This window comes from Panthera uncia, chromosome D2, assembly GCF_023721935.1.
Source record: "Panthera uncia isolate 11264 chromosome D2, Puncia_PCG_1.0, whole genome shotgun sequence".
NCBI classification, from domain to species: Eukaryota; Metazoa; Chordata; class Mammalia; order Carnivora; family Felidae; genus Panthera; species Panthera uncia.
Window position 1 is genome coordinate 77,524,761 of NC_064818.1, and position 26,080 is coordinate 77,550,840.

At 44.6% G+C, this 26,080-nt stretch overlaps 1 protein-coding gene across 2 annotated transcripts; it reads right to left on the minus strand.

Annotated features, from left to right (window-relative positions):
• Window positions 1–5,134: 5,134 nt before the first annotated feature.
• On the minus strand, window positions 5,135–26,053 carry OAT (ornithine aminotransferase). 2 transcript variants are annotated; one of them, XM_049646610.1, is made up of 11 exons: window positions 25,980–26,045; window positions 19,058–19,143; window positions 16,476–16,703; window positions 13,842–14,066; window positions 13,643–13,738; window positions 10,202–10,329; window positions 9,317–9,439; window positions 8,548–8,676; window positions 7,652–7,765; window positions 6,775–6,919; window positions 5,135–5,684 (listed from the first exon to the last, which is right to left on the minus strand). In XM_049646610.1, the coding sequence occupies exons 3-11, from the start codon at window positions 16,672–16,674 to the stop codon at window positions 5,524–5,526; spliced, it is 1,320 nt and encodes a 439-aa protein (XP_049502567.1). In that variant the 5' UTR covers window positions 16,675–16,703; window positions 19,058–19,143; window positions 25,980–26,045; the 3' UTR covers window positions 5,135–5,523. The 2 variants fall into 2 exon arrangements, with proteins under 2 accessions (XP_049502567.1, XP_049502566.1); XM_049646609.1 differs by lacking the exon at window positions 19,058–19,143 and having other exon boundaries at window positions 25,980–26,053.
• Window positions 26,054–26,080: the final 27 nt, after the last annotated feature.

The window sequence follows — 26,080 nt, forward strand, 5'->3', positions numbered from 1 at the left end:
AACTTAAAAAATTCTGGCTTCATTCGACCCCTCATTGCATAAAGGACAGACAGGCAGTGACTTCCCAAAGGCCACAGAGGGAAGAGCAAAGCAGACAGCGCATCCACAACCCCCTCCCGCGTCCCACAGTTTGGGAAACCAGGAGACCATCGCCAGTCTCCCGTCCCAGGCCTGCCACACTGGCTGTGTGCCCTGGGCAGTCCTCTCTCCTCCCCTGGGTCTGTGTTCTAAGAGATCAGGAGGAGACCCTCCGTGGCTCTACAGCTCCTGGGGCAGAAGCAGACCCTCGGCCAGGTTCCCGCAACCAGGTCACCCTGGCCAAGTCCTGCAGCTCTGTATGCTATTTGCATATTCCTTTTCCAGTCACTCCCAGGAGGGATTGACTTCCAGATCATTAATAATAATGGGGTTTCGCACTCAGGAGCCACTAAGTGAAAGCGCTTGGTGATAAAAGGGAAGGCAGGGGAGACTGGGGGCTGGTTAATTTTACTAGTTAGCATCTTTCACTTTCCATCTACCCCACCGGCCTGAGAGAAGGCCACCAAGGTCAGAAGCCACCCAGGCCCTCCGGGGGCCCGTTCCCGCACCCGCCAGAGCCATACATAGTCCCGCGGAACAGGCTGCTTTGAGTCCAGTTCTGCCCTCCCCCCACTTATCTTTGGCCACCATCTGCTCTGCACTTGATATTGTGATGCAAATTAACAAGCCACATTAGCTCAGATATTTCATTAACGATTTGCGGACTGGACCGGTGGTGCGTAGGGGGAAAAGATCTCATTTGCAAGTTAATCAAAATGAAGGCTGAGAGCCTAATAAAATTCCTCGGAGCCATTATACATGCATGAAACAGTAAAGCCCTGAAATAGATTTTAAAGAGTTTTTCCTAAGTGGACTAAGCTGCTTTTTTGTATATATTACTCATTTGAATGGCTCCTGCTGGTACTTTTGAGAATCCATTTCGCAAGTTGGAAACAAATTGAAATGCTTTTACACACACTCGGGGCCATTCAACCACTCCTTAGACAGGTGGAGGCAGTCTGTCTCCCAACCCCCCAGTCCCTGGGGCACCTGGGACCACCCCCTCCCTCCCCACGGAAGCCTAGCCCAGCCCACCCAGGGCTCCAGGCCTCCACCAATTATTTTAAATACTACAAGGCAAGTTTCTTTGCCCTCGGACTTAGTTTTCTCATCTGTGAAAGGGGAATGATTGTACCAGGTGTAAAACACATTTGTGATAGCGCTTCACACATACTGTTTAATAAATGCATCTCTGAACCACTGCCTCTCCTCTGGGGCTAGCCAAGTGGTACTAAGTATTTTTCAAATAAATGTCCTGACTAAAAAGCCCATGAAGTCCTTCTCTTTCACCAATGACCCCGGTGCAATTCTGTGCCTGGCAGGGTACGTTGAGTGAATGACACCTGCATTCGTACTCAATACCCATCATACATCTACATCCAATACCCACTTTGCAAAGGCTGCACGTTAGAAACCCCCAGATGAGGGGAGGGGCAATTAACATACAGACACCCAGACCCTATCCCCAGAGATTCCGATGCAATTGATTTGAGGTGGAGCCTGGATGTTGAATTCATTTTTTAAGCACACAAGTGTGACTCTATTATGCAGCCAGCATTGAAAAGCACAGGTCTGGGGGCGCCTGGGTGGCTCGGTCGGTTGAGCGTCCGACTTCGGCTCAGGTCATGATCTCACAGCCCGTGAGTTGGAGCCCCGCGTTGGGCTCTGTGCTGACCGCTCAGAGCCTGCAGCCTGTTTCAGATTCTGTGTCTCCCTCTCTCTCTGCCCCTCCCCTGTTCATGCTCTGTCTCTCTGTCTCAAAAATAAATAAACGTTGAAAAAAACAAAAAAAAATTAAAAAAAAATAAGAAAAGCACAGTTCTAAACCTACAAGTGGCCCCACGTGGTACTATCCCTCGCTTGTAGGAAGAGGCTGGGAACTTGAAATTCCTACTGCCTCAAATGCACTGTGATCTCAGTACTATCCTAGGGAAATCAGGTGTCTCATCCCAATCTCTATTTTCTTACATGTGCGATGATAAATTTAGATCAGGTGCCCTCGGAAGTCAAAATCCAAAGAATAAATCATCGTTGGGGTCTCTTAGGGCTTGAGTTGTACCCCTCCCGCCAGATTAGTATGTGGAAGCCCTCACCCCCAGGACTTTGTAACGGGACTATTTGGACATCAGGTCTTTAAAGTGGTAACTGAGTGAGCATGAGGTCATTAGAGTGGGCCCTGACCCAGAGTGACTGGTGTCTTTATAAGAAGACGATTTAGGACACACACAGAGGAGAGGGTTTAGGACACACACGGGAGTGAGAGAGGTGTGAGAGAGGCCCCAGAAGAAACCAACCCTGCAGACACCTTGACCTCAGACTTTAGGCTCCAGGACGGTAAAGTATACTTCTGCCATTGAAGACAGTCTGGGGTACTTTGTTACGACAGATCTGGCCAAGGAGCACACGGTGTGTGACCACTGCCAGGGCAGAACACCTGGATTACCCTTCTTTGGGCGATTCCAGCTCAGGGCCTGTACCTGGGCATCCCGCACTCCCCGCGGCTTCTGCCTTAGGTCGGCTCCTCCCCTTCAGGGCAGACAGCTCTATCAACCCTACCCCACCCGGCCAGCACCCTCGTCTAGAGGTTTCCTGACTCTCAGGGAGACTCAGAGGAGTCCCAGAGGTACCCCTGTGATCACATGCCCTGGGCAACATCCGTACCTCGTAGGTTGGCAACTCACTCAGCGATGGGGTAGGTCAGGACTTCACCTGCCCTATTGCTTTTAACACTCAGACCTCTCCTGAAAGGTAGGGGCTGTCCCACTTCCTCAGATGGGGACAGTGAGATTCGAAAGACAAGACAATAGCTCTTTCTAAAGCCTCTGCCTCCTTCCTGCCTCCCCACTGCCTGGGCTCCCCCTTACCAGGCTCCCCGCTGCACAGATTATAAAGTGAAGTAAGCGACTGGGTCGTCCTGCCTTGTTCCCCACACTCCACACACCCACGGCCCCAGATGCGACCAGCGAACCAGTACGCGTGCGCTGGGCGAACCCATCTGCACCGTTCCACCCGGCAGGGTTTCCTAACGTGCTTGGCATCATGCCACTTCTCGGCTGCCCTCCCTTCCTCCACGGACGCCAGATAAAGCCCCAACCCCTTGCCGGGAATTGCATACTCTCCAACATTCCCACCTTCTTGCACCGGGGGTTCTAACTGCCCCCAGAGCACCCCGTGCTTTCCTACAGGGTCATTTCTCAAACTCTAAAAGCCTGCGAAGAATTTAGCAGGAAGCTTGTTGGTTTGTTACATTCACCTAGCCTTCGGGGCCTCTCGGATGGGTGAGAACTGCGGAACGCAGATCGAATGGACTCTGGACAGGACCATCCACATCGGCACGGACTGGGAGCTCCCAGGTACCGCTCACACCGAGTTAGGATCCGCATGTTAGTAAGACGCCTGAGCCAGGTTTCTCAACCTTGACTGCGCGCAGAATCCTCTCGGGGAGCTTTACACTTACTGATGCTTTGGCGCCATCCCAGAGGTTCCGGCGGCCCTGGGGATTCTAGCGCAGCCACAAGGACATCTGGAGGCTGCAATCAGGGGGCTCCGGGAGGCCGGGCGGGAAGACTGGGAAACTGGGACCAGCACCAGAAATAGTCGGTCCTATAGTCCAAACCAGGGATAAAGAACGGGCAGCCTCTGAACGTTTTAGGAGGAACCTCACACTCCAGTGCCATACAGACAGACCTGTCTAGTCCCTACAAGTATTTAAATCAGAAACCCCTACCCAGACCGGTAAGCCCTGCCATTGTGGTAAGAGCAGACTCTCCCTTAACCGCTCACACATTCAGTCATGAACTCCCATGGCGCTACGGGAACCTGGGGGTGGCAGGGAGCCACGTGGCACCATTGCGTTTAAAAGTTTAGGGACACCTGGGTGGCTCAGTCGGTTAAGCATCTGACTTTGGCTCAGGTCACGATCTCACGGTTCATGGGTTCAAGCCCCGCGTCGGGCTCTGTGCTGACAGCTCAGAGCCTGGAGCCTGCTTCGGATTCTGTGTCTCCCTCTCTCTCTCTGCCCCTTCCCCACTCGTGCTCTGTCTCTCAAAAAAAACATAAATGTAATTTGGGTTTTTTTGTGTTTGTTTTTTTTTTTTTTTTTTTTTAATAAAAGTTCATCCCCAGGGCGCCTGGCTGGCTCAGTTGGTAGCACGTGTGACTCTCAATCTCAGGGTTGTAGGTTCGACCTCACATTGGGTTAGAGATTACTTAAAAATTATAAAACTGTAAAAAAAAAAAAAAAAAAAACATGAAAATAAAAGTTCATTCCCTTTGACCCAGCAATCCACCTCGAGAGACCTACTACAAAAACACCAACTGTATAAACATAAAGCAATTGCAACGAGCTTTGTTTAAAGAGTGAAAAATTGTGAACCATCCGAATGTTCCCCAATATGAGATTATAATATATCCACATGAGTCGTCACAGAATGAAATAAACTTGTAATTACAGACATAGAAAGTATCCAAAATACTATATTCAAGGGGGAAAAAAAAAGAAAAAAGGAAAAAAAAGTTCCATAATACCATGCTTAATAAGGATCCTTTAATAAAAATAGTAAATACCAGCACATAAGCACAGGAAAAACAATCATTTTGAGAGAGGAAAAGGGAGTATAACAAAAGACTTTCTTTTCATAATTTCTGTTTCTAGATATCACCAAAGAAGCTGAAATGTTCTTAGAAAATACACAAAATAAAGCAAGGGAAGAACATTCTCAAGGAGCTTAAAAGCGTTGGGTAATCAGGATCAGCACACTGATCACGCTACAGACACTTTAAATATAAGCTTTACTTTAAAGCTGAAGAAAAACCGAAAATAAATCTTTTTTTTTTTTTTTTTTACAAATCGTATCACTTAAAACATAATTTGGGAATGTTAAACATGAATTCTTACTATTTCTAACAATTCATGTTAGAAATGACATTCACAGGGTACATCTTGATGTTGGCCAATATGAAGTTTCCTTAAATCCAGTATTTTATATAAGCTTAACCACCAAGGCTTCCTAAAACTTAATGATTATAATTTAACTTTTTAAGGTTAAGCAAGTCTTCCACGTAACACCCCATATAACTTTTTCAAATACAAAACATTTGTGTCAGTAAAGAAATTATAAAAACATATAAATTATACCGAAGGGCTTGATTAAAAGGCTCTCTATATACAAGTAGATGTGTTTCATCTTAGAAAGCACACACACAGAGAAACTGAATCGAATATAGATGCCATTACATTCTCTTAGTCATGTTACATAGCAAACTGCGTGTTTATAAATGTCATTCTATTATGCATGAACTGAAAAAAACAAAGTGTATTTAAAAAAAAAGTCCTTGGACACTGGGGAGTGGACCGTGCCCACGCGAAGCACAGGAAAGCTACGGGACTTACAGGAACCGCCGTCTCTAGCTGGCTCCGGGCAGCACTGGAAACAGTCACCACCCTCAGAAAGACAGGATGGTCTTGTTAATGATTTCCACAGACTCCTGAATCTCATCCTCCTTGATCACAAGCGGGGGTGCAAACCTGATGATGTCGCCGTGGGTTGGCTTGGCCAGAAGTCCATTATCTCGAAGTCGCAGACACACCTTCCAAGCATCACAATCTAAAGAAAAATGGCCCAACATGCATGCTGATCAAAGACAAATGTGTAACACTCCCTTGCAGGACGGATGGATGGTTAACACTTCGCCTGGCAGGATACAACACCCAGGGCCTACTAACGAAAGACGGTTGGTGGTGCAAACTTGCTTTGCCCTTATCCTTAAAGATGAAGTTATTTTTCAGCAAGTGCGTAACTAGGTTTGAACAGTATGATTAGACATACAGTTTTTGTTGGTTTTTCAAAAATGAAAAAGACCAAGCAAAATTATGTGCTAAAGGCTGTTGTATTAATTACGAGGAACCAATGCAAAAAGAATTTGGGTAGGGTGCAGAAGGAAACTGGCATAGAATGACCAATACCCCAATCCCAGTGAACACGACACATTCCTAAACCGGATCTGCTTCCTGAGCTCGTGGAAGGAGACTCTCACCCTGTTACGGCACGACGCTCAACCCCGGCTGCACATCAGAATCGTGGAAAAAGGCGTTGCCAACGCCTGGGCACCACCCCAGACCCGTCAAATCAGAATCTCCAGGGTGAGGCAAGTTTGAATTAACTCTTTAAAAAGTTCCTCAGGGGATTCTAAAGTGTTGCCACGGCTGGATTCGCTGCTTTAAAAGGAAGGGTGAGCACAGGAAAATCCGGCAAGGAGCTTTTGAGGGCTATTACAAAGGAAACAGCAGCACGCACTCAGTTAAGTGATCACCGTCATCATCAAGGTTATTACTGCTGCTCCTGCTACCTTTCCTGAAGCCCAAAGGAGTGTGCGGAAGGGGGTGCATAGCAAAGAGGAAACCCTCCAGGAAAGTGCTGGGTACAGACTAACAGAAAGTAACTGGAAATCTACAAGTATTGGGACCTAACCTAAGGCAGAATAACAAATGACATAACAGAACAAAAATAGGTCAAAGTACTTAAATCCTTCCTGTAGGAAAGGGCTCCATTTCCAAAGACCACTAATATAAATCAGGTGATACTCTAACAGACCTAGTCAACAATTTCAAACAGGGGAACCCAACAACCAGACAAAGTATGTGTTTTCTTTCTTCCCATGAAAATAACATCTTGAGTAAAACGTTTGTGTCCGTACCTTTGGTTTCTCGAATAACAATAGCATTTAATAATCCTCTTCCCCTGACAGCAGTTACAATATCAGACGGCAGCTTCATGAGCTCATTCCTCAGGATGATACCCATTTTTTCTGCATTCTCAGCAAGGTTTTCTTCTTCCAAAACCTGTGTTTAAAGAGGAATTACACAAATGCTAAGACTACCCTGTTTTATGTTGTTCTTTAGTAGAGAACATGGACTATAAGCAAAGGAAGAGCATCGTCAGATAAAGACTAGAGTAACTTAACTTTCATTTCTGGTTTCCAAAGCCTATACTGGTTTAATATCTAATTAAACATTTACAAGCTCAGATAGAGCCTTGCTTTAGTCACGAATCCATCCATCTGATTTTATGGCAAAATAATAAGAATTAAAATTTGTTTAATGCAACTGACTGATATCTTTTCTTATTAGTTGAATAAGTCAATTGACTAAGTTAACTTTAATTTTTAAACTACAATAGTTTCCTTTTGTTTTTTCCCTTAAAAGTACATCCTTAGAGATCACATAATTTTACACCTGTAGTAGGCACCTAAGGAAGAAGTGTAAAAGTGTTCAAATCTACAATCAATCAATCAATCAATGCCTTGCAGGCCAGGGCTGGTCGTAGGGTGAGAGCTCTGTGAGCCACCCAGGGCCTATGGGCCCAAAGCCCCAGGTGACTGCAACTCAGAAACCCCCAGAGTATCCTCATCTACTAGACCAAGGTTAAATTACCGAGCGCCTTGCCCCTAAAATCCTTCCTCTGCACCCCATGTTCTATAATACTCGGCCATCTTGTGTATGTCTCATTACACCAACAGGCCACTTCAACACGACCTCCACAAATGGATACCACACGGCTGGATCAGCCCTCACCTCCAGGGCGGCGATGGCCACGCGGCAGCCTAGTGGATTGCCACCGTAGGTTGACCCGTGCTCCCCCGGTTTAATGGTCAGCATCACCTCATCGTCACACAACACCGCCGACACCTGAGAGAGAGAGAATTCGGTACCAACCAAATCATTTCTCAGACTAACCATTCCTGTTCGCAGCAGAGCAGGAACACAAGTGTTTATGAAGCGCATACGAAATTGGACAGAATGCTTCCCCAAACAAGAGTTACACTTCTTTCCTCGTAACTACCGGTGACAAACTGGCAATACCCGAAACACAGTGTAAGCACGTCAGGGCACTTCGAGGGCACAGAACCAGAGCATTTGGGAACCAAGAGGAAAGTGGTTTCTGCAACAATGCATTTTAGAATTCTTTCCACTTTCAAGGTAAAAGGCTTGGTTTAACTGCTTAAAAAACAATGTGCTGCACTGTGTTCAAAGCCCTTTACCTTTAAACCAGGACCAGTTACCGGCTCTGAACGGCAAACCCAAGGACAAAACTACAACCAAACCTTCATTTTTTCCAACCTCTACATTAACCAGTCACGGTTTTACACAATTGGTAACGCTAGATTTCTGAACAATGGAAAAAAACCCCAGGGGTCTCCAGGACTACTTTTGGGGTAAAATGTTTCTACCCAAAAGAAAGACCGTAGCAAATTGCGAGGCACACTCAATTCTGCAGTGGAACTTAACTAAGTGGGTCAACCCTGTGGCCTCGGAAATGTTTCTATGCGTGTGCCAGGTGACCTAGAGCACCGGGAGTGTAACAAACCAAGGGAAAGGCATTATTGTCACCACCAGCTGACGTAAAAATATCTTCAGGGCAGATTTCATGAGAGTAGGGAACAGAACAAGGGGCTGAGCATACAACTTACAGGGTATAAGCCGCCGGAAAGTGCCTTTCCAAGAAGGACTACATCGGGTCTGACATTGTCATAATCGACAGCCAGCCACCTACCAGTTCTGGCCAATCCTGTCTGTATTTCATCAGCAATGAACAGAACCTAGTGGAAAACAACATAATACATTAATTATCAGTTTTGTTTCCATAGGGAAGATAGTGACCTCCTACCTTTCCCCACACAAATCTGTCATTCAGACATTCCCTCGGATACGTGAACATCTTTTTAATTACCGACATAATTTCAACACCATCCTGTGAACATCCTGTAGACAAGCAATCATCTCCTGTGTCAGGCCACTCTCCCCAAGGGCCCATTCTGCTGTTCCGCACAGTAGAAAGTGAGCACTTTGGGGGAGAGGGGGACAGAACTACCCTCTGGGAAAAAATAAATTCACTTGCTTATTCCAAACACTTATTAATTAAATATTTCCTTCTTAAATCCGTACTAGCGTGGTGGGAAGAGGAGGAGAGGGACACAACCAAGGGTCTGGGGACGAGCACAGGCTGCTAGCTTGGAGGGAAGGAACCACAGTTGGGGCCAGGAAGTGTGCAGCTCTGCCTGGGCCCCGGGTTGGCCAGTGGCCAGAACCAGTAAAAAGTCAGCTTCTGGGCAGGCCGCTGATAGGGCGTACTAGAGGGCTTCAGAATGAGGTCTCCCCCTAGTGGAAAGGGGATGCCACCTTTACTTCTCCCCTACGGGCCCAGCCCTGAGCCAGGCAGGCAGGTGCAGGATACACGACCTGGTGGCGGGTGCAGAGCTCTCGCACGCCCATCATGTAGCCGGGATCGGGAACCACGACGCCCGCCTCACCCTGAATTGGTTCTACCATGAACGCGGCAACGTTTGGATCCTGAAGAACACGCTACGAAAAAATACGAATACACTTTAGTAACTTCCTTTTTAGCCTATTTGGAAATCTGAAAACACAGGCTGCATATATTTTTACGTTAAGTATGCAAATTAAAGTTTTACACTAACTTATATTCTGACTTCAAAGTATTCACATTTCTGACGTTCAATTGCCAAAAGCTCTAAATACTTCAGCTTTAAGCTACTCTACCTTATATTTTCTGATATTAGTTTTAACTGTATAAAACTAAGACATTAGTTTTTATAGTAATTTCAGTGAATTAGTTTTAAAGATTAAAGATATTCGTTTCAAATATCTCAGTGAATCTTTTTATTTTACAAGTCATCTACTCAATAATTTATTTTTTTTCTTTATTTCAAGTAATCTATACACCCAACGTGGGGCTCAAACTCACAACCCCAAGGTCAAGAGTGGCATACTCCAGCCACTAAGCCAGCCAGGCGTCCCTCCACTCATAATTTGAAGCAGCTAGCTGAAAACTTGAGTCATCTTACCTAATGAAGTAATTAAACACATACTACCCAAGTTACTCATGCAGGATACAAACAGCAGTTAGCTGGTTCTCAGGATTAGACCATGGCACCCAACTTCCCCATGCTGGAAACTAACTGACCATTACAGAGACAGGTCTGCAACCCGGGCTCAACTTAAGTTAGATGTTCACTGCAGTCAGATACCTATTTTGATTCATACATCCAACAACTGTAATTTCTACTTAGTCTGCGCTAAAGCACTATGATGCTAGGGAAGTACCTCAAGAGCAGGCAGATCATTATAGGGAATGATTTCAAACCCTGGCATAAATGGTCCAAAACCTTCGTAACTGGTTGGGTCTGTGGAACTGGAGATAGCAGACAGTGTTCTGCCCCAAAAGTTTCCAGCTGAAAAGGAGAAATAAATAGAGAAGATTTCAAACGCCCAAGTTTAATAAGCACTTCCCCCCAAAATGCCTTAAGAAGTTTGATTTGTTAAAAACGTGAGGGTTTGCTTTAGAGAGCCTCCAGTGAGCTTTCCTTTGTTAAAATAAACCTGATATTAAACACCACGGTTCACATGCACGTGACCACCCAGGTCTGGCCTTGCAATTGCTACTTCAGGCACTCCTCTACTCATCTCCAGACTGCAATGTATAGACCCCAAGGATAAACACTGGTCTTTTCTTCCAAGAATCCCAAACCCTAACCACTGAGGCATTCAATACGTGTTTTTCTAGACTCAGTGCATTTATGCTAGTGATAGGAGAAAAAAAATATCCCCTATGGAGAATTAGTACATCCCTGTTAAACACCCAATACTCCAGAATGAATTTTAAATTTCATTTGCAGAAAACATCTTCAGGCAATCTAAACACTTTCAATTTTGCCTTCCTTGGTATTAGAATCTTTTATGTGCTAAATGACTAACGTCAGCCTTTGTTCAGGAACATCTTTTTACCCATTAATTTGTTTCATTAATAAATTTGAGGCCCTACTATATAGGTCAGGCACTGTTCACCATGATAGAGTGGTCACCATGACTGGCAAGCTTCCTGCCCTCAAGGAGCTTACACAAATGCCAGGAGGGAAGAAACAGCATAACCTGAACCAGAGTAAAGCAAATGCATGAGATAATTTAAACTGGGTTAAATTCAAGCTAGGAAAGAAACAATGTAGAATGACAGCGAGGTTTGGGGGTTCTTTTTTTTAATGTTTTATTTATTTTTGAGAAAGAGTCTGCGTAAGCGGGGAAGGGGCAGAGACATGGCGGGGACAGAGGATCCAAAGCTGATTCGAACTCACGAACCGAGAGATCATGACCTGAGTCAAAGTCGGATGCTCAATTGACTGAACCACCCAGACACCCCCGTTTTTGTTTTGTTTTAGTATCTTTCTGCCACCTGTGCCAGCACCAACTCAATTTAACCCAGTACTGAACTACTGTATTCAGCATCTCTAAACACGACTCCTGCAAAGGCTCTCTCACCTACAAGTGACCCCCACTCTACTTGTCCACCACCAATGGCACACAGACTGACTAAGCTTGTTGAAGAGAAAAGGCACCAGGGGCACCTGGGTGGCTCAGTCGGTTGGGTGGCCGACTTTGGTTCAAGTCACGATCTCGCAGTTCACGAGCTCGAGCCCTGCGTCAGGCTCTGTGCTGACAGCTCGGAGCCTGGAGGCTGCTTCGGATTCTGTCTCCCTCTCTCTCTGCCCCTCCCCTGCTTGCACTTTGTCTCTCTCTCTCTCTCTCTCTCTCTCTCTCTCTCTCTCTCAAACAAATAAATAGTGTTGGGGGGGGGGGGAGGGAGAAAAGGCACCAGTCAGACCAGGAGCCTATCTGCTCTCCTCACTCAACCTCAGGAGTCTCCTCTGTGACTCACTCTGCAGGTGCAAGGGACTTCCAGTTAGGGACGGTCTTCTTTGTCTCTCTACCCCCACTGACTCACCAGTTGCTTTCAGTGCTCAGGTGAAAACACCTTTGTACTTTTTGCTAATATGATAGAGACTGATACAGTCTGTTAAGAATGAAAATCACCAGGAATGCCATTGTTGTTTGCCAAGAACAGTTATGCTGCCCTACAACTAAGGCACAAGATTTCCAAATGGCAAGTCACAGAGCTGAGCAAAGAGTTTTTCTTCTTTGGAAATAGTAATGTCACCCCTAAATACTAACTACACCTGCCCATCAGAATATTTAACCATTTCAACTACCATAGAATGAACTTTGACCATGTGCAATGACAAATTTATCCACACTTTATGTTTTTAAAAATTAAAATCAAACCCTTAAAAACAATCCTACAGAGGACAAACCAGTGGTTACTAGAGAGGAGGTGGGTGGGGGGATAGGTGAAATAGATAAAGGGGATCAAGAGTACACTTATTGTGGTGAGCACTGAATAACGTATAGAATTGTTGAATCATTCTATTATGCTAATGTAACTACTATAACACTGTATATTAATTATACTTCAATTAAAAAAATGAGCAAAAAGTAAAACTAGTAATAATAAAAAGTAGGCAGGGGCACCTGGGTGGCTCAGTCTGTTAAGCGTCTGACTTCAGTTCAGGTCGTGATCTCTCAGTTCCTGAGTTCGAGCCCCATGTCGTGCTCTGTGCTGACAGCTCAGAGGCTGGAACCTGCTTCGGATTCTGTGTCTCCCTCTCTCTCTGCCCCTCCCCCGCTCACGCTCTGTCTGTCTCTCTCAAAAATAAAATAAACATTAACAACAACAACACATAAGCAGGCAAAAGGAAACTTTTGGAGGTAATGGAAAGGTTAACGGCATAGATCGTGGGTGACAGGCTCGTGGGCATACACCTGTCTCCAAGCTCATCAAGTTGTATACATTAATTACATGTACCTTTCTGTACGTCCAAAAACAGAAGTAAAATCTAAATGAACAAATAAGATGCCAATACAAGGTGGGGGTTGGAGAAGAGGAGGGTCAGATTACATCATCTGAATTGGTATTCAGTATTCAAGCCATTCCTCTCAACCATTCCCAGAAATATAGCCAAGGCAACTCCAGTCCTCTCTTCCACCAGCTTCTAAGAACATGATACAACAATACATCAAATACTAAGATTCAGACTTCGTGCCACACCTAGGACATGGCTCCTCTCTGACGTAACCCAACCTCAACAACCCAACAAAAATGCCCTACCAGTAAGACCATCTAATTAATGAGAAAACTGCTATGAAAAGATCAGATAAGCATGGGGCACCTGGGAGGCTCAGTTGGTTAAGCATCTGACTTTGGCCCAGGTCACGATCTCACGGTTTGTGGGTCTGAGCCCTGTGTCGGGCTCTGTGCTCAGAGCCTAGAGCCTGCTTTGGATTCTGTGTTTCCCTCTCTCTGTGCTCCTCCCCAACACGCGCTCTCTCTCTCTCTCAAAAAAAAAAAAAAAAAAAAAAAAAAAAAATTAAAAGAAGAAAAAGAAAATATTCAGATAAGCAGAGGAGAAATAAATCATATAGTCATTCATATTAGGGAATGAGGAGTAGGAAGTTAATTAGCAGAGAAAAATCCCATTTATGTGGAAATACTTGGAAATAATCCCAAAAGAAAAAAAACTCTCAATTTTTATGAAACATTCAGCAGATAGTATATCATGGATGAGGCAAACACATGACAAATATTCTATCAGTAAATTAAAACAGTAATAGCATCGTATGTTGACATCACAGAGGTTAATGCTGAAAATCACATACCTGCAAAAACCACCTTTGCCTTGTATTTTGGAATACCCTTAACAGTATAGCCCCATCTACGAGCAAGTTTGCAAGCAGTCTCTCCAGCCTCCACTCCTATCAAGGAAGAAAAATTTTCAGTTTAAAAAAATGTATCTTAAATTATCAAAAAAGTAGTAAGATCGTATCCTTGGATATTTAATGAAAAAAAATATTTTACCTGTATTCATAGGAAGAACTTTGTGGTAGTTGAAAAGTTTCGTAACATACTCTTCGTATTCACCAAGTACGTTATTATAGAAAGCCCTAGATGTTAAGGTCAGTTTGTCTGCTTGACTTTTCAGGGCATTCACAATCTTTGGATGGCAATGCCCTTGGTTGACAGCACTGTAAGCACTCAGGAAGTCAAAATATTTTCTGCCTTCTACATCCCATACGTAAATACCTAAATATATAAAAAGTTATTTTAGAAAACCACTAAGTTACAGGAAGTTCAAAGATTAAGATCGCTGGCAAGTCTTCTGAATACATGAACCTCTACTTAATTCAGAATGGTTGTTAAAGCAGGGTTTAGCTCATGCATAGTAAGGTTGGTTATAAATAATCTGGTTTACAAGGAATTACATTTTATCTGTCCAACTTGAAACTACACATTTAACAGGAACACCATTAACACGAAACGGTCTATAAACTGTAGAGCGAAATCTTTAATCCTAGAAAACTGGGGTTTGGAATTTGAAGGCAGAAGTTATACGTGACCTAAAAATCATGATTAGTTGACTGTAACCACCAAAAGAATGGGAATATAGATTTTCAAATCATACATCTAACTGAGAAGGATCTAGTATCTGACAACCCAATTCAAAAATGGGCAAAGAACGTGAATAGACATCTCTCGAAAAAAGATATACAAGGGGCACCTAGGTGGCTCAGTCGGTTAAGCGTCCACCTCTTGATTTCGGCTCAGGTCATGATCTCGTGGTTTGTGGTTTCAAGCCCCACATCAGGCTCTGCACTGACAATGCAGAGCCTGCTGGAGATTCTCTCTCTGCCTCTCCCCCACTCATGCTCTCTCCCAAAACAGATAAACTTTAAAAAAAAAAAAAAAAACTAAAATATCTCAGGGGCACCTGGGTGGCTCAGTCAGTGAAGCATCCGACTTCAGTTCAGGTTGTGATCTCACGGTTCTTGAGTTCAAGCCCCTCGTTGGGCTCTGTGCTGACAGCTCAGAGCCTGAAGCCTGCTTCAGATTCTGTGTCTCCCTCTCTCTCTCTCTCTGCCCCTCCCCGACTCATTCTCTCCCTCTCTCTCTCTCTCTCTAAAATAAACACTAAACAAACAAATAAATAAATAAAATGATAAATTTTAAGTTATGTACATTTTGTAAAAAATTTTTTTAGCTTGACTATAGATATTAAAACATATCAGGTGGCTTACCAGCTAACTTTTACCATGTATTCAATGTACTGTGTTAGTCGTCTTTGTACATTCTCATTAGAGAAAGAAAGAAAGAAAGAAAGAAAGAAAGAAAGAAAGAACCTATTTAAAAAAAAAAACCACCCCATGAGAGTGTTACCACGCTACAGCACAAACATATGGAAAGAGACACTTCGATATGGAACTAGCCCAAGCTGCACACATGGAACCAGGACTTGACCCCAGGCACTCAGATTCCAGAATCCACAATCTGCTACTCCAAGAATATTTTTATAAACCAAACTGTTTCCAAATTTGTAATCTAGATTTTGCTCAAAATCTAGATCACAGTGCTGGTCCCAAATAAAATACAGCGAATGATAAAAATGTTTAATATTCATACATCATCTTCTGGCCCAAACCTAAGTAATAAATTTTGGTTTTATTAGGTTAGGGCTGTTATTTCAAAATGTGGATTAAATCACCATTTGGCAACTATCAGTAATCATTTATTGAGGCAGAGAATAATTAGCGGATGCCAAAAGTGTGAGTGAAACTTTGCAGAGTCTCAAGTCATGTCCTCACAAGATATTTAAAAGGGAAAAATATTAACTTTGCAGTGAGGGAGGCTGGCAGACCCTACCTTACCAGCCAACTCCAAACTGAGGTTCGTTCTACAACACTATTGGCCCGTACTCTTCAAGAATACCAAGGTCAAGAGGACGAAGACTGAGACCGTTCTGGATTAAGGAAAACTAAACAGACCTGAAAACTGAATATAACCCATGACTGGAGATTTTCCTTTGCCTACCGGACAACAAACGAAATCTGAATCAGGTCTGTAGATGAGAAAATGGGGTTGTTTCAGTGTTCACTTCCCAGTCTTGATAGTTACACTATTGTTATGTAAGAGAAAGTTCTGTAGTTCAGGAGAGACACACAAAGTATTTACGTATCAAGAGGCATCACGTGTCTGCAACTTCCTCTCAGTTCAGGAAAGAAACGCAGTTGTGTGTAAGGAGAAAGAGAAGATAGAGCAAAGGTGGTAAAATGTTAGCACCGAGAAATCTGGCTGAAGAGTAAACGAAAATTCTTTGCACTACGGCTGCAACTTTTAAGCCGAAGGTTATGCCCAATTAAAAGTTAAAGGACAAAAACAATAGCAATGGCCGAGTACTTTGCTTATGTCTCTTACAGTCCCTCCTGGCAAGGTCCATCGTGACAAAGACTGAATAATGAAGTGCATCTTGTATTCCCCTCCATACCTAACACAGCAAGCACTCAATAAATGTTGAATTAACTAGACCTGTAATATAGAAATTAAGTGCATCTGGGAAAATGTACACTGAGAAAATTTACAAGCAATTTTTACAAAAGGTTTCAAGCAAAAGGGACCGGGGGGGGGGGGGGGGGGGGGGGGGATTAATTTAAAATGTACCTTTTCCTCTCTCCAGGGCTACAGGTAAAGGATGGTAGTTGTGTGCACCATATTTAGATTCTCGCTCAAAAATGTAATCAGAAGATGGAGGGCCCTGGATTGTCTTTTTAGTCGCAACAGACGTAGCAGAAGCCACTGAGGAGTGAACTCCGCGACGAAGCACAGGAAGCGTCCGCAAATGAGCTAGTTTGGAAAACATCGTGCCTTTCAGGGAGGAATACCACCCACCTGTCCAAGGAGAAGAGAAGGCAGTAAGAATAAGAATCTTCCCAGAGTCCACGTGGGCGGGCTCATCCCACACGGAGCGTTTGCCACAGTCCACCGAAGCATCAAGACAACGGGCGAGGGGCGCCTGGGGGGCTCAGGCGGTTGAGCGGCCCCTCCCGATTTCAGTTCAGGCCAGGATCTATCTCACGGTTCGTGGGTTCGAGCCCCCACATCGGGGTCTCTGCCGGCAGCACTGAGCCTGCCTCAGATCCCGCGCCCCCCTCTATCTCTGCCCCTCCCCTCCTCACACGCTTTCTCTCAAAAATAAACATTTTTTTTTTTTTAAATCGCAATTTAAAACCCATTTAGAGTAAAACCTGACAAGCGCTACGGCGGGACGCGCACAAAGTACTACGCGCAAGGACTCTGCGAGAACACTAAGAAAATCGAAAAAACTATGAATGGGAGGTCAGAGGCTTTTACTGACCCTCTTCTGTGCCACTTGAGAGTTTTTTCATAAACACACATACTTTTTTTAAGTCATCAGTGCTGAGGGTACATCAAGGACAAGGAACTCACTCTGGGGGCCTCAGGCAAGGCTGCACAGCACAGGGGCTAAAGAGATGGGACCGGGTCTTGTGGACTTAGCCACGATTATAAAGGCACCTGCTGCGGGGCGCCTGGGTGGCTGCATCGGTTAAATGTCAGACTTCGGCTCCGGTCATGATCTCAAGGTTTGGGAGTTCGAGCCCCGCTTCAGACTCTGTGCTGACAGCTCGGAGCCTGGAGCCTGGAGCCCGCTTCGGATTCCGTGTCTCCCTCTCTCTCTGCCCCTCCCCTGCTTGAGCTCTGTCCCTCTCTCTCAAAAATAAACATTAAAAACAATTTTTTTAACTGTTTTTTAAAAAGGCACTGCTGTGGGGACAGGATCCTTTCAGATGGACACAGACCCCCAGTAAGGAGACATCAGACAAGCAAGCAGCCTGCCCAGGAGTCATCCTGTCATGGGGAGGTGACGGAAGGACTGAGAAATACCTCGCGTACCGACTCCGTCCTTGTATGTAAGGAGTGAAGACACTGAGAAAGAATTTGGTTTCTACAAAGATAATAGGGACCATCCAAAAGGAAAAAAGGTGTAGAGAGGAAAAAGTGATTTATTGGGGGAAAGGAAGGGTGTTTTAAGTATAACACCAAAGACAGAAACCACAAAATGTAAAATCTGTTACTGAGCCACAAATATCTACAGTTTCCAAAGGACAAAAGTATCGTAAACAAAGGTTAAAGGCAAAAAGACCAGGAAAAAAAATCATCTGGTAATTTATACTAACATTTGAATAGCTTTAACATTAAGATGAACTGATCAAAACATATATTACATGTTATATATTACATACTTTATAAATTGTATAAAATACACATCATATACATTTATTTACACACACGCACACACACACACACACAGATGAAAACTGGCAATTCCCAAAAGAAAGTCTACTCTGCCAGGATGGGTGTTTCTATAAAACTTATCCCCGAAAACCTGCCCTACAAAAGCAAGTGTTGAAAGGAGAAAAAGGTAATCAGGAAGTAGAGAACAAACCACAAGGAGCTGAGTTTTAGTAACAAAATGTAAACATCCCTGAGCAAATTGACATTTCCTCACGACCCATGTATAGATTTCAGAGTCGCGGCTGCCCCCTCATCTGTCCCCACCAGCCCTAAAGGCAGCCCCGCCACAGAGCTTCCCTTAGGGCTCTGCATCCACCCGGACCGTTAATAGTCATCATAAACCATGAAGCAAAGACTGAGGTATGGAAGAAGCTTGGAAGAAAAAAGAGCGTGGAGAAAATGCATAGCAATTATGTCTGGGCAGGGGGTTAAAGATAATTTCAAGACTGGGGCACCTGGGTGGCTCAGTCAGTTAAGCGTCTCAGTCTTGATTTGGGCTCAGGTCATGATCTCATGGTTCGTGGGACCCAGCCCTGCAATGGACTCTGCAGGGCAGTGTAGAGCCTGCTTGGGATTCTCCCTCTCCTGCTTGTACCCTCTTACTCCCTTTCTCAAAAATAATAAACATTAAAAAGAGAGAGAGAGAGAGAGAGAGAGAGAGAGAGAGAGATAATTTCAAGACTAGTAGAAAGTTGCCAAATACTAAGAATACTCAGTATGTCTGTAAGACTAGTTAACTCATGTTTAGACAGAGTTCCATGAATGACAAGTCAAATCACACAATCTCGCAGAACTCCACTTGAACTGCCAGATTAACAAAAATTTAACACTTGGAGCGTGGCTTCCCTTTCAGCTTGGCACGACCTGGTAAATCCTGTATGCTCAGGAATTTGCAATTACTAAACAAAATCCGGCACGCCAGGACTCACCGACTATCCTTTCTTCCCACAGTTCAAATTAGAATGCAGATTTGTGATCTGAGATCCAACGACGGTCTCAGAGGATCCGAGAACTCCTGAAATAAAATGCAGAATTGTATGCATAAGTGCATTTTCCTAAGGAGAAGGTCCCTAGCTTTCACCAGGTTTTATCTGAGAGAGGCATGCATCAATAACAAAGTTATATAGGAACTAGCGGACCGGAGATAGCAGTTCACAAAAATGCAAGGTCTAGCGATGCAAACGAGATAGAACTTCTTCAAAATACTACTGTGCGGTTTAAAACCTCCTCCTCCTCCCCCTCCACTTTATTTCTTGGCCTCTTTATGCTCTACTCAGTAAGAAATAATGTTCTATTTGACCACTAAAAAACACAATTTTTGACTTGATCAAATCAGCAACAAAACACGGCGTTCCATGGTAATACTTAAACGAAACACCACCTGAAAAGAATTATAGCCACAATCAGAGCCTTGGAAGGGTCTGTCCTCTTAGACCAGTAATTTCACTCATAAGATGCTACATTCGTGGATAAAAGATGGTCAATAATTTGAGACTGGATCAACATAATCACATACATAACAACGTGCCGTCATTTAAAATAATTATAGTGAGGGGCACCTGGGTGGCTCAGTCAGGAGTCTGACTTCGACCCGGGTCATGATGTCACAGTTTGTGAGTTCGAGGCCCCCATCAGGCTCTCCGCTGTCAACGCAGAGCCCGCTTGGGACCCTCTGTCCCCCTCTCTCTCAAAAATAAACAAAATCAATAAATCAATAAAATAATTATAGTGTATGACATGGAGGGATGTTTCAGGATGTTTAAGTGAAGAAAAACAGATATACAAAACATTCAAGATCATATATAAGGAAAAACTACCTGAAAAAGGCACAAAAAAGTTCACTGTGGTATCTTTCTACTATTCTGTACTTTCCACATGTTCTAATGATCACGAACTACTACACTTATAATCAGAAAAAAAAGTTAGCGACACCTGGGTGGCTCAGTCAGTTAGGCGTCCGACTCGGCTTCAACTCAGGTCATGATCTCACAGTTCGTGAATTCGAGCCCTGCACTGGGCTCTGCGCTGACAGCACGGAGCCTGCTTGGGATTCTCTGTCTCCCTCTCTCTGTCCCTCACCTGCTTGCTCTCTCTCAGAATAAATAAAAATAAACTTAAAAAAAAAAAGAAAAAGAAAATTATTAAAAATGAAGCTGAGTTCCTGCCTAAGCTGTCACATTAGAAAGGTTTAGGCCACAGACAAAACTAAGGGGAAAATAAAGGTTTGAGAAGCTCTGAAAAAAATGGATTGTGGTTAAAAGAAAGGTAGCGTTCATTTCCCCTAGGAAGTGCAGCCTGGATTACAAAAATTAGGTCTAAAAGTTCATTTGTACGTAGGGAAGAGGGTCAAATACTAAAATAAAAACTATTCTCTATGATTTTGCTATCAAGGTCTGCAGCTCTGTGACTAGAATCTGGCAAAGAGGCACTACTAAACTAAGTGAGGTATTTAAAAAAAATACTAAAAACTCTCTTAACTAGCATGATTTTTTTTTAAGTTAGCTCTACACCCAACATGAGGCTTGAACTCACAACTCTGATATCAAGAGTCGCATGTTCTACAAACTGAGCCAGGCAGGCTCCTGTTTTAAGTTCATTTTAAGGCATGTTTTAAGTTCATTAAGGGTCGCCTGGGTGGCTGTTGGTTAAGGCTTAGGTCATGATCTCCCAGTTTATGAGCTCAAGCCCCATGTCAGGTGTGCTGATGGTGCAGAGCCTGCTTGGGATTCTCTCTCTCTCTCTCTCTCTCTCTCTCTCTCTCTCTCTCCCTCTCTGTCCCTCCTCTGCTCTCTCAAAATAATACAACTTTTAAAAAAATTGTTTAACTTCATTAAAAGGTTGATGCAGTATTGCAAGTGAAAGGAATCTTTGAAATTATCTAAATTCAATGGTCTCCTACTATTTACTCAGCTACTTTGCAAAAGAAATGGGACAAAATACCCATCTATCTGCAGAGTTCAAACAATCTTATTAAAAAAAAATAAATTAAAAAAATTAAAAAAATAACTACGACTCACAGACAAATCAGTAACATTCAAAACATTGCTAATACTCATCCTTAAGGTTTTTAAAGATGAACTCTGGATATTCAACTGGAGAAAGTCTTGCAGTTGAAAGTGTGATGATGTGACCAGAATCCTGTAAACATATTTCTATTAAAGAACCTTCTGTGGTCGAGTTACTATGCTTGGCACTATCCAAGAAACCTTAGAACAGACTTAAGATGGGCTCAAAAATAGACAGTATCAGTAATTTCCTCTTCCAAAAAGGATTAGAAAACCAGGAGAGGAGAGCAGAAAGTCCAGAGTCTAGAGACCAGGATTTAAATTCTAGCTGAGCCTCTTCAAAGGACCTTTGGATTATCTTGAGCTTGATTTCCCCATTTGTAAAATGAGGTTGAAACCACTCAAGGTCATTACTGAGGATTAAATGACATAATGTTAAACTGCCAAACCTGGCATAAATGGCCACTCAGTTCCCTTCCTCCCTTAAATCCAAAAATGGAACTTGACAATTTCTACAATATAAAAATCAACATTGCCATGATTTCTTTTTTAAATTTCCCCCAAAAAGCCGGGGCGGAGGGGTGTCGCCTGGGTGGTTCAGTTGGTTAAGTGTCCGACTTCAGCTCAGGTCATGATCTCGTGGTCCATGAGTTCGAGCCCCACATCAGGCTCTGTGCTGACAGCTCAGACCCTGGAGCCCTGCTCCTGATTCTGTGCCTCCTTCTCTCTCTGCCCCTCTGCTTATGCTCTCTTACTCTCAAAAAATGAATAAATGTGAAAAAAAAATTTTTTAAACTTCCAAGAAAATTGTTTTTCTATTGATAAAAAATTAGAAACACAGATGACAAGAAAAATTAGCTGCAATTTTATACTTTGCAGTATAAAACTGTAGTATGCATAAATACTATACCCATTAGCTTTTTTTCACGCTCCCCCATAGAATTTACAACATAAGACCCCCCCTGAAGACTCCCAGGAATCTTGCATGTTTTTGTCCCAGGTCCTAACACTTTAGGACACTCGTCTTCATGCCTGGCCCCCTAGTACAATCCCAGTAGGCTCCTTAAAAGAACAGTAACCATGTCTTTTTTTTTTTTTAATTTTTTTTTTATTCATTTATTCATTTTTTAGAGACACAGAGCATGAGCGGGAGAGGGGTAGAGAGAGAGGGAGACACAGAACCCGAAGCAGGCTCCGAGCCCAGTGTAGGGCTCAAACCCACAAACTGTGAGATCATGACCTAAGCTGAAGTCGGACGCTCAACCAACTGAGCCACCCAGGCGCCCCCGAACAGTAACCATGTCTTAAAACTCACTTTGCGTCCCCAGAATCCCGCCCAGGTTTGGACACTCCGCTAGCATTCTTTGTCAAATGAATGAGGTCATTCCTAAATACAGGTAGGACTCCTGAAGAAGTCAAGGCAGCAGAGAGAGCAAGGCCATCCAGAGGGCAGATGAAATCGTCCATCCCTGAGCCGAGTCTAGCTCTCGGAGGAAGCCAGCATTCCCTAAGATACCACCAGGAGGAACTATAATCTTTCCATCAAGAGATCACTTCAACAACCACATGATTTCCCGCATACGTGGAACTTAACAAACAAAACAAAGGACCATAGGGGGGAAAAGAGGAAAACCAAGAAAGAGACTCTTAACCATAGAGAGTTAAACTGATGGTGAACAGAGTGGATGGGGAGATGGGTTAAGTGGGTGATGGGGATTGAGGGCACTTGTGAGAAGCACTGGGTAACTGTATGCCTGAAACTATATTACACTGTATGTTAACTGGAATTTAAATTAAAACTTTAAATGAAAAAAAAAAAGTTCACTTTATGAGATTTAATGGCCTCCAAGAGTCAAAGCAACGTGTATAACTGTGACCAGTCCGGGCTGTTGTCGTGCGTTTAACCAAGGCCCACAGTCAGGTGCTGGAGAAAACAACACATTGCGACTGACAGCAAAAATTTTAACATTGAGTGTTTTCAGTCATCTCCATAACTCCCAGTCTTTCTCCAAGCTATCATTACTCCTTTCCATCTAATCCACCCTGTCGACCTCAGCACACACCTAAAACAGAATGTCCATAAAAGGCTGCATTTTGAAGAGTTAAGTCAGCAGTGCACTTTGGGTTTTTAATGATGCTGAAAGAAAAACCAGTGGAAGCTCATCAAAAGCCACTAAAAACTTGCGGAGTAAATTTGGCTTTACTATGTTGGTCAAATATTTACTTTTCTTGAGGTAACCATTCACAAATGCAGTCCTTTTTTAAAAGTTCTGCCAACAAAAGTTTGAGGGTTTTATTTATTTTTTTTTTTTTTGTACGTAATCTGGCTAAAATTCAACCCAAGTGCGTCACTGGCAAACACCTTGGGCATTACTACTGAAAAAGGACTGGTTCAGCCACACCACACCCTCCACACACCTCCCAAACCTGGTGCCTTCCTCTCAATATTAAAATACAGGAGTCAGTCCGTCCTCCAGAACTCAGTAAAGGGCTTAAATACGCACACAAGTGAATGTAACAAAGGCAGAGTATAGGGGGAAATAAAAATAAGACAGCGTGAGGGGACAAAGTGCCTTTTCAAGAATTTTTATTACAAAGTTTTACTTTAATTTTTTTTTAATTTTTTTTTTAACGTTTATTTATTTTTGAGACAGAGAGAGACAGAGCATGAACGGGGGAGGGGCAGAGAGAGAGGGAGACACAGAATCTGAAACAGGCTCCAGGCTCTGAGCTGTCAGCCCAGAGCCCAACGTGGGGCTCGAACTCACGGACCGTGAGATCGTGACCTGAGCCGAAGTCGGATGCTTAACCGACTGAGCCACCCAGGCGCCCCCAAAGTTTTACTTTAAAGTTATGATGCGTCTTGGGGGGGGGCGGGGATGTAAAACTGATCTTCAACACCAGGAAAAACTGTAAACCCAAAACAGTAAGTTTTATTTAAATCTTATTTTTATTAGAAGATTCTAACTTTCAGAACAGGATTAAGAGTACGTTTATCTCGGGGCGCCTGGGTGGCTCAGTCGGTTGAGCGTCCGACTTCGGCTCAGGTCATGATCTCACGGTCCGTGAGTTCGAGCTCCGTGTCGGGCTCTGTGCTGACAGCTCAGAGCCTGGAGCCTGTTTCAGATTCTGTGTCTCCCTCTCTCTGACCCTCCCCCATTCATGCTCTGTCTCTGTCTCAAAAATAAATAAACGTTAAAAAAAAAAATTAAAAAAAAAAAAAGAGTACGTTTATCTCGATAAGCTCTGCATAATATATGCAGCTGCTGAACCCACATTGTGCACCTGAAATTAACAGAACGCTGTAGCTTAACTACACTGGAATTAAAACTTTTAAAGATGCTTCCAAAAAAAATAAAAAAGACTCTACTTTCATACTTGGATCTTTTTCACAGTCCGGAACTAGATTCTCTGAAGATGAAACCAGGATATTCTAATGAAAGAAGCGTATGGTTTCTTTCAAATAGGTGACGTAAAGAATTTGGATCACAGAAGGGACACTTCCCGGTTCAAACTGACACAACCAGTTTACCTACAGAAACTCTTACAAACCCGAAGAGATTTAGAATTGAGAAAATTAAAGATCAGTAATTTCTTAACTTTTTTTTTTTAATTTATTTTTGAGACAGAGAGAGACAGAGCATGAACGGGGGAGGGGCAGAGAGAGAGGGAGACACAGAATCGGAAGCAGGCTCCAGGCTCTGAGCCATCAGCCCAGAGCCCGACGCGGGGCTCGAACTCACGAACCGTGAGATCGTGACCTGAGCTGAAGTCGGACGCTCAACCGACTGAGCCACCCAGGCGCCCCAAAGATCAGTAATTTCTTAAAGCTAATTCCTTTCAAACCCACTCCTTTTCTCCCTTAATTGATCACCTTATCAAAGGGACAAAACTGAAATCAAGAAGAGTTTACGATGACAAAAAAAAAAAGCGAGGATCAAAGGTTCTTGAGAACAAGTGCCCCACTGAATTCAACCAGAATTTACTGATGCTCAGCTCTGCTGGCAAAGGAACTCTAGGAATTAAGTTTTCGTGCCGAAAGCCCGGTTGGCCCCAATCCCTTGACACCACCCAATGAATCTGCACGTTACTGCAGATAAGCCTCTACTTCTGCAATTTTTTATTCAGACAAAGGCTGGAAAGAAAACGACGTTGGGGGAGGGGAGAGATAAGCAGGTTGGCTGCAGGGCCCAGGCGCTGCCCGGAAGGATTCGAACCCTTTTCCAGATCAGGGCCCCCCGCCCCATTACAAAAGCCACCGTTTACTGAGCAGTTTCCCCGCACCCACAAGGCACCCTTCTGGTCGACCTCGGGAACCCAGGATACCCGCGGTGTCCGGAGCCTGTTCCCCACGAGCCGGCGCCCCATCACCTCTTTCTCGCAAACCCGGAGGTGCGCGGCCAAGGCGCAGACACCCCGGGGAGTGGGGGGTCCGCGGCGCGGAGTCGGGGGCCGCTGGCCTGGAGGACCGAGGGCCGGCCCGGCTCCGCCCGCTCTGGCAGGCGGAGGTGCCACATCCCCAGCCTCTCTCTGCCGCCTGCCTGCCTCCCTCCCTCCCTCGCCCGCCCGCCCGCCGCTCGGGGCCGGGATGCGCCACGTCCCTGCCCGCCGAGGCTGCGCTCCGGCCCACTGCTCCCCTGCCCCGCGGTGCCCGCCGCCGGCCACGTAAAACGGCCGCAGAGGCGGAGCCTGCCCGCCGGCCGAGGCCCAGCGCGTCCCCTGAGCCCGTTACCCCCAGACCCCAGGCCCCGGACCGGAGCCTCGCAGGCCGGCCGCCTCGCCGGCCGTCGTGTGGGGCGCCCCGGTCTCGACCCAAGTCCCGGCCCCGGAGCGCCAGCGCGGATACCTGGCAGCACCTCCAAACCCGGCACGGGACAGGCGGCGTCGACAGCGCGGCAGCGCAACGGCGGCGCGTCACAGAGCTTAAGACGCGGCTTCCGCCCCGCC

Excerpts from the sequence above, each read along its gene's own strand:
- OAT (XM_049646609.1), bottom strand. The coding sequence starts at position 16,674 with ATGTTTTCCAAACTAGCTCATTTGCGGACGCTTCCTGTGCTTCGTCGC. Across the intron at positions 8,677-9,316 it reads AGCTCTGCACCCGCCACCAG|GTTCTGTTCATTGCTGATGA; the intron begins GTCGTGTATCCT and ends GTTTTCCACTAG. Across the intron at positions 7,766-8,547 it reads TTTCCGGCGGCTTATACCCT|GTGTCGGCGGTGTTGTGTGA; the intron begins GTAAGTTGTATG and ends TCTCTCTCTCAG.